This window comes from Myotis davidii, unplaced genomic scaffold (assembly GCF_000327345.1).
Source record: "Myotis davidii unplaced genomic scaffold, ASM32734v1 scaffold107, whole genome shotgun sequence".
Taxonomy (NCBI): Eukaryota; Metazoa; Chordata; class Mammalia; order Chiroptera; family Vespertilionidae; genus Myotis; species Myotis davidii.
The window spans coordinates 6,322,488-6,331,656 of NW_006383012.1; the positions used below are offsets into that span (position 1 = coordinate 6,322,488).

General features: G+C 40.9%; 1 protein-coding gene across 1 annotated transcript in view; it reads left to right on the forward strand.

Annotated features, from left to right (window-relative positions):
* ATRNL1 (attractin like 1) overlaps positions 1-7,585 on the forward strand; it is a 443,329-nt gene extending 435,744 nt beyond the window's left edge. The window contains exon 31 of the mRNA XM_006778755.2: positions 3,279-7,585. Within this exon, the coding sequence (XP_006778818.1) occupies positions 3,279-3,403 (125 nt within the window). The 3' untranslated portion in view covers positions 3,404-7,585. The remainder of the gene's footprint in view (positions 1-3,278) is intronic.
* Positions 7,586-9,169: the final 1,584 nt, after the last annotated feature.

Genomic DNA, 9,169 nt, shown 5'->3' on the forward strand with positions numbered 1-9,169 from the left:
ATTAATAATCTTACGGGATTTATAAAGCAGAATAACTCATGGTGTGCCACAAGCTGTGTCGGGCAGTGACGGGCACAAGATTAAATCTGAATGAAAACCTCACTCGGCCCATCAAGAAGATTAGACCTGGGCAGGTGGCCCTCTGAGCATGCTCTGCGGGTCAGCTGTGGACACTCGGGTACCACTGGGGGAGGAACGCGAGGCTTCCTACATTCCTCCTGCCGTTTACACGGGATCTGCAAGTGCAGTTGATGTTTCATTTTCAGAGGAAAGGACAAACGGCTTCCAAATTAAAAGGAAGCATGATTTGCAATTTTATTTGTAAACTAAGAACTGAAATGATTTAATATTTTCAACCAAAGATGCTTCCAAGCTTACAGATCATTAGTAAACTCAGGATATGGTGTGAGAGACGCTGCTTTAATTAGGCTTTGGACTTCATATACTCCAGAATACAAAGATACAGTGACAGTGTCGGAGTAGCATAAAATTTCCTGTTTTGGCAACTCCAGCTGTTGACTTCTCTGTTGGCACTGTACCTCCGTAAGGGGGGCGGCCTTAGCAGCCACATGGAAATGGGCAAGTGTTTGTTTTCAGAGTTCCTTCAGACTAGGTCATACGATAGTTTAATGAACAACATGATCTCATATTTGGATGCTGTGATCATTGAAATTAGTGTAAGTGGTCTCTGTCCACATTAAAGGATATATATCCATATTATTTGTCATATTTGGCTGTCTCTGGATAAGATGGTGCCAGCAGTGGAATTACAGGAGGTTGTAAATTATGACAGAAGTATGATGGGAGATCTGAGGGAACTGGAGGTCTGCCTGAACTGAACTTTGGGTTAGCGCAGCCATGGTCTGTGGCTTTCTCTTAAATAATGTGCTTCGGCTCGGCTCCCTCCCTAAAGAAATAACAAAATCAGTATTTCCTGTAGCAGAATAAGGTTAAAACATCTGTGGGGGACATTCAAGAAGTTCATGTGTGCTTTTCAAAGGTCAAACAAGAGAGTTTTATTTAAAATTTGACTCTTTGATCTTGTATTATCTCTAAATAATTTCTAAGAAATATTTACTATCCTGAAATAGTACGATATTTAACAGCATCTCTTAAAGGTAAATATGTAAGATTATTACCTTAGCTGGGAAAGCTGTAATTTTTTAATCCCTTCCATTTAACACCATCAGTTTCTCCTTCTCCATAAATACCTTCTCTTCTGTTTTCAAATGCACTTGAGGCTCCTTTTTCCTTGAAAAAAAATCATATACACCCACATATATTTCACCTGACCTTGCTGGTCCCCCTATAAACCAGCTTAGAATACATTGCCCCAGAGGAATAAAATAGTTTAATGACAGTTACATGGGCTAAGATCCAAAAGCGAGGCCTTCTAATAGCAGCGCATTGAGAAGATGTCTGTGAGGGCTCCAGGATTGGTTCAGCTTGACCCAGAATCAAGTCCCCAAGGCCTTGCAGAAGGCAGTCTTGTCTCTTGGTTTAGTATGGTGACTGGGTACATTATGCTTTACTTAAGAATTATAGGGAGCTCTGTGTGTAGCTGTGATAAACCAGGGTATCTGTTGGAGCCATTGCTATTACAAATTTAGGAAATTCTTTCCTGTCCCTGAACATCTTACCAAACATTCCTGTCAATCAATGGACAACGCTGTTTAACTCAGCATTATGTTTTTATTGCCCATGAGAGCTAGAGATCACTTTGGGGCTGAAATTCTGCTCATAATAATCAAGGTCCTTTTCTTATATTTAAAATATTTATCAGCTAAATTTCTATAGGTCATCTTTCTTCCATATCCACCTGTGCTTAACACATCTTTATCCCTGGGATGCTTGCTTTCTTCTTCTTAAAACCAGGTTAAAGTAATGAAAAAATAAGCCACAGGCTGGGAGAAAATATCTGCAAAACACATACCTGGTAAAGGACTGATATCCAAAATGTAGAAGAAATCTCTTAAAACTATAATAAGAAAACAAATAGCCTCATTAAAAACGGACAGGAAATCTGAGCAGATACCTCACCCAAGAAGAGAGAGATATTTATAACAAAACAACATATGAAAAGATGTCCAACATAATGTTACTGGGGAATTACAGATTAAAACTACCATGAACTACAGCTACATACCTGTTAGGATGGCTGAAGTCCAAAACACTGACAACACCAAATGCTGACAGAGATGTGGAGCAACGTTCATTGCTGGTGGGAATGCAAAATGGCACAGCCACTTTGGAAGACAGTTTGGCAGTTTCTCTTAAAACTGAAACATAGGCTGACCATGCGCCTAGGTATTTGTGAATTGAAAACTTCTGTTCACACAAAAACTTGCATGTGGATGTTTATGGTAGCTTTATTCATAACTGCCCAAAATTGGAAGCAGTCATCATGTCCTTCAATGGATAAACAAGCTGTGGTCCATCTATACAATGGAATGTTATTTGGTGATAAAAAGAAATGAGCCATTGAACTAAAAAAAGATATGATGGAACTTAAAGGCATATTTCTAAGTGAAATAAGGCAATCTGTAAAAGGCTTATATTTTATTGTTTCAATTCTATGACATTCTGGAAAAGGCAAAACTGCAGAGACATTGAAAAGGAATCAGTGATGACCAGAGGCACAGGAGAAGGGGAGGAATGTATTGGTAAAGTATAGGGGATTATCAGGGCAGGGAAAGTATTCCATATGCTCCTATAGTGGTGAGAACGTGATGTTATGCATTTGTCAAAACCCATACAGCTGTTTAATGCAAAGCATGGACCCTAAAGTGAACAAACTATGGACTTTAGATAACAATCCTGTATCAGTATTGGTTCAATTTCTTTGTAAACCTAAAACCGCCCTAAAATTTTAAAAAGAATTTGTAATGCAATGACCTTTGTTCCACACACAAAATAAACCCTAGTAACACTGGAAATCCCTTGTCCATCCAAAGCGAACCTGTGTCCAGGCAGAGAAACTAAGTTGTGGGTCACACCCACTATCACTCTGGTGTCGTGTCACGCACTGAACTTGATGGTCTGATGTCAGAGCCAGTTACCTTTGTTAATCCTGTTCTTCTCCCTGTCCTTAAGTTCCTGTGACCCAGTGAAGAAACTTGGTAAATAAAGGGTAAACTACTTGATAACTTCCAATAAACAGCTCAGTGTTTGATGCCTGAATGTAAAAAAAAATAATAATAATAACGTGCTATGCCACCACTGTCGCCTTTCTAGAACGATCTAAGCAAACATTTAAAGGCCTTTTCCTTGTCTTCCAGGCCTTGCAATTGCCAGTGCTCTAGTAGATATCTCACAACAGAAGCCTTCGGACAGTAAAGACAAGACGTCGGGCGTGCGGAATCGGAAACACCACCTCTCAACTCGCCAGGGAACTTGCGTCTGAGAAACAGGGAGTCCTCCCGGATCAGTTGTGCTGTTCCACCTTTTAAAAGGCTCCCTATGGCCTCGAGTTGTCTGGAGACAAAACTCTTCATGGTCCCAGGACCCAAGTGCAGTTCCCTCCAAGTGGGCAATGACCCAAGTGGCCAAAGAATCCTCACGAGTTTTCTAGAAGTAACAGTATTGAAGGTCATGGATGATAAAGTCAGTTTTTATGACTCTCTTAGGCTTATCCTAGATAACTTTAAATTTCCCTGGAAAAAAAATATGTATATTGTTTCTTAATGCAGATGAAAAATATGTAATTCGTATAAACCAAACTGTTTATATCCCAAGACATTAAAGAAAGACATTTTATAATGCCTGAACGATGAGAATTGTACAGTTTTTGCCTCATAAGCAAACTTAAATTGCTTCTATATGAATGGGAAATGAACAAATTGCAACAGCTTTAAATGCTGTTTTTATCTCACTGTAAATGTAAATGTGAGACTTTGATTTAGTAGGATGTAGGCAATGCATTTAAATATTTCACACGACGGTTTCAGGCCCAAAGTCAGATTGAGAATGTGACTGTTTTCCACCTAACTGGAATGCAGACCCAAATGAGTCCATTTGGATGGATGGTAGGTGCAACTTCACAGGAGGTTTATTAGGATTCTGAGTGAAGAGGACCTTCCTGTGGTCCATGCCAACTGCCTAACTCATTATGAGAATCGATAGAGCATGGAAAAGCCTGGCCAGCAATCAATTTTCCCCTCCCTCCCAACACAGCCTCCAACACCACGAACCCGAAGAGAGCTGAAATCGTGATTTTGCAGCGTGCCAGCTTCGGCCCTCACATGGTAACTTCTTAATTGCCCGGGCACCATGGGATCAAACCTACATGGTCCATCTGCATTTTTAAAAGAACAGAGAATCCTCTTTTGACCTTCTGCTAGCAGCTAGCTTTTATCTACCCTTACAAATGTGATGAAAAGTATTTTAGAGCGACACCTCCCAGGTTATAATCTGACCCAGGTTCCTTCCTGCCAACCATCTCGCTGAGAACACAAGCCGAAAAGAGCATTTAGCTGGCACGCATCTACAGAATTCTTATTTCCAATGCGAACACATAGGTGTCCTGAGCGAAAGTCTGCCGTGTGATAAATAAGTTCATTATTGCCCCCATTTAACCTATTCTTAGTGACTCAAACCCCTGAATTATGGCAGAAAGGGAAGGTGATATAAAACAGCTTTCACATTGGGATGTAGGCTCCTGTGTGACCTAACCTTGTCCATAGTTCACAAGGGGTCAGTGGCATTACAGATCTTGTTGGGAGGTTCCTAACTGCAGGGTGACTATAAAATATTCGTAGAGAACACTGAGAGATATCCAAAGCTGCTTTATATGCTATAGTTTTGTTCAATCTGAACGTCATTTAAATATCACTGATGTTTAGAACTACATATGTACTTTTCATGTTCTTTGGATTTCTGGAAGGTAATGATACTTCACTGTTTACAGCTAATGCCTAGTTGCTTGCATGCTATGGTTGTGCAGTAGCGGAACAGGACACTAGCGTGATAGAAAATGTTGATTTTATAATGCCATTTATACATAGCTTAATTTGGCGAGGATCGAATGTAATATATATCAGGAATGATCATACACTATGTAGTTGCATCATATATAAGATTGCTAGGTTACATCTAACCGTGACTATGTCATTGTTTTAATGATTAGGCATTTATGAGTTATGGTGTATATTCCTTATGTTGGCATGATATTTTTGCTATTTTCCATGCATTAAGAATAAGACTAAATCTTAGAGCAATTTTATCTATGCCCTGTGGGTTTTTTTCTTTTGAGGGGAGGGAGTGGAGCTGGTTTTAATCTCCCTGTGGTATTTTATCTCTCAAAAAAGTGAGAAAAGTTTGTAAATGTCTCTTAAAAACAATCAAACAATTTTATTAGCTTCTTTTTGGAACCTTTAAGTGTTCATTTTTTTCTCCTAGAAAAATAAATTGACAAAACTGCTGATTACAAAAATATAAATCCTTTAGAAATAAAATGATTGCCCGATTTGTGTAATTTTCTAACAGTTGTCATGAGAGAAAGCTTATATAACAAAAACAGAGTTCTATGCAAAAATCTATATCAGCTATATCTTTTGAGAGTCTAAGCAAACAGTATTACTGTGAAAGAATTGTCAAGCTTCATCCACCTCGAATTCCAGCAGGTTCCTAAAATATGGAAATCTGAACTTGAGAAAATTATGGGACACAATGCAGTGTTAAAGTCATACTATACCTTCCTGGGCCAAATATTGCTAACTTCCTGACTAATTATGCAGTATCTTCTTAACTTAGCAAAGCTTTTTACTGGCAATAAAATGCTTCACCCTCAGGTGCCGTGGATTGAAAACACCTTGGGGGTAATCACTGTGAATGTGTCCTTTTACCCCCCCCCCCACACACACACACATTGCAACAATTTTACTTTTGTATGCTGCCTTTTTTATTTTTAATCAAACCACAAGTATGCAGAAACTCTTCAAGAAGTTAGCAAGTAAATGACTGGGTCTCTTGAAAATGTATTTTAATGGAATTCTGTATATATCCATTTAGAATGACTTTGAAAAAATTCTTTAGATTTTAGGATGTATTGCTCTTCCACAAATGAAAATTTTGGATTAAGTATAATGGAGTTTTAAAAATTAACCAGGGGACACTATTTGGACACAATAGAAAATTCTTGTTGAAAGATCGCACATGCTTGCAGATTGATTGAATGCATATTAAGAGGATTGGGATTTTTGTAATTGCTTGTAAATGAAAACTTATTCTAGGGATACACAAAGAAGGAAAATGTATGCCATATACTATGTTCACGAGGAAAACTTGAAACAGGATATATTTCAATGAGTAATCGATATTTACTGTACTTCCCAACATCTCATTTTCTTGGGTTCCAGTAAGACTGTGACGATGGCTGTTGTCACAGCAGGTCACTTAGAGTGCAGGATGGGGGATGGGCCTGGAAACGGATGTGGGACCCGCTTTGAGCTGTGAGGTGCTGGGCAAGTTTTACCCTTGGGAGCCTCAGACTCCACCTGTGAAGGGAGCAAGCCGTGCCCACTTGGCAGAAGGGTGATGAGCCCGGGAGGAAGTAGACATGAAGCCCCCGCAGCGATGCAGGGCAGCCGCCCTGAACAACCTCAGGGCCACCAGCCCACTCTTGTTCTACACATTGTTTTTGAATCCATCTCTCGATTTTTTTTTTAACCGACTTTTCTCCATAGAGAAAAGCCAGGTAGGTTTTTGCAAATGAAAATCTTGAGTAAGTTCTTATAGCATTTCTAAGGTATAGAGATCTCTCAACAACGACTTTGATATTTGGGTCAATAGAGGATTTGACTCTTTCTAAATATATACTGTTTTAATAAAATATTTTTTAAATTACCCCTGATGACAGGAACATCAATTGGCACTTTCACTTTCAAATTAGGCAAAACCATATCAGTGCTTACATTTGGTTGTCATACATGGCACATCTTTCTCTTTTTTTCCCATTGAATATAAAACTATGATTTGAGAAGTACATTATATGAAATGTTTTAAAAATTAAAACTTGTCAAATGAACCAATTCTACCCCCATACACTTTTTTAAAAGATGAACTTCCATTGTACTAGGGTAGGTGTGGAATTTGATGGTTAGAACCGCCTGGGTGGGTGCAGGTGCTTATGTTTTCTCTAGAGATCAAGATCCCGGAGGACTGGCTTGGACCCTGGAGATTAATATGCTTAATATGCACCTCGGTGATTCTGACGATTCGTCAAACTAGGGAAACGTTGCCCTGGGCCAGACGGCTGCTTTTCTCAACAGTTAGGAGAATTTCTTTGAGTCATGAAGTTACTGCTCTCGTTCAAAAGGCTTTCAATATTTTCCCAAGGAGTATAAGCCATCTGGTTGGTGTTACAGCAGTGTCTTCATTAGTGTGTACATTTAACATTTCAGTTTTCTCAAATTTTTTTTTAAATTAAGAATTAGAACCCTATCCGTGTACATGTATACAGGGGTGCATGCCAGTGTTATAACAGACTGTGTAAAAGTTCAAACCCGCTTTAAAACGAACATTTTATGATACCGTGTGCTCTTGATCAGGAGTTTAATTACTGGAATAAAAACAGTGGATCTCCCAACCCGCTGCCAAATGCAGTTTTGTTATTTATTTTATGTTTTTAACCTTTCCCAGATCATACAGGGAAAAGCACTCAGCACCTGAGAAAGCTCTCCCTCCTCGCCCCTTTCTAAGACCTGGTTGTACAATTTGTGTTGTTGAAAATACATTTTCTCACTTTCCCTCCTCACTTGATTTCCGTTGGCTTTCTCTACATGACTCTTGGCACAGCGTGCCCAACACTCGGATGGTCCTGGGCTGGAAGAAATTCTCAAAGCCTGAGGGGCAGACACCAGCTACCACTGCAGGTCTCTGCTCCAACGTTGTGTTTTATGTTTGCATAATGTGTTCTTACCATAAAAGTCCCCTTTCTGGGACTGGTGCAGCTGTGGCAGAGCTGAGGAATGTTCTAGAACAGTCTGCTTGTTCTCTGCGTGCTTTGGAGTGAGACCCAAGTGGCCAGCTGCACCCCGGCCTTCTGTCAGAGCCACTGCTCTGCCGGGTCTTGTCTGGAGTCACTGAGCAGGAGCGGCCCAGGGGAACCCAGCGCTTCTCTTCTTTCTGCCCCGAAGGCCCAAGTGCAGGGACCCTGATCGGCCTCAGGGCCTCAGGTAGGCTCTCTGCCTCCTAACCTGGGCCCAAATCTGAGGCTGGCCCTGCCCGTGCTTAGACTAGAAGATGGAATGGGGACCTCCTCCCAGGCCGCCTCCATCTCACCTCCCAGAGGTCAGGCCGGGGAAGAAGCCGGGACCAAGAGGCTTACTCAGCCCCGAGAAATGCCCAACGTGGCTGGCATCTTCCAGAAGCTTCAGGAAAGAAAAAAGCAGCTTTGGGGAGGGTCCCAGGTGAGCATGTGCCTGAAGGAGAGAGAGCTTAGAGTTGAATCTCAGAGCCCCTTTGGCTTACAAGGTATCTGTAAAACCATCAACAATAAAAGATATATTTAAAAATGAAAAACAAATGAACAACAACAAAAATATCAGTTTCTCTGACCACCTGAGCCATATACACATTCCTCTTCAGCTTTTTTAAATTTAACATATATTTTTACTTAAGAGAGAAGAAGGGAGAGGGAAAGAAAAATATCAATGATGAGAATCATTGATCGGCTGCCTCCTGCACGCCCCCTACTGGGGATCGAGTCCACAGCCCAGGCATGTGCCCTGACCAGAATCGAACTGCAACCTCCTGGTGCATGGGTCAATGCTCCACCACTGAGCCGTGCCAACTGGACCGCTTCAGTTTTTTGATGGTGGATCAGTGGCTAGTGGGAGAGTTGAAGATTTTAGCCCAAACTGATTTTCTCTGCCCTGCAGAGGTTTTTTCATAGAAGTCATTTGGGAGTGGCCAAAGTGAGGGGCAGGCATGTTTTCAGCTCCGACCCACAGCTTTTTCTGATGAACATACAACTCCCTCTCCAAAGTCTCATGGGGTTTCCTACTTGGTACCTGGCAGAGGCCAGAGCAGCCAAGGTTTGGTTGAGCTTTACCAGTACTTTCTCCTGCCCTACTCATGAACACAGCAAGTATTATTTTGCATTCCAAATATGAGAGGGCTTTATCATTTTGGGAGAGCTTTGGTACATTGCACCCCACCCCAATTCTGA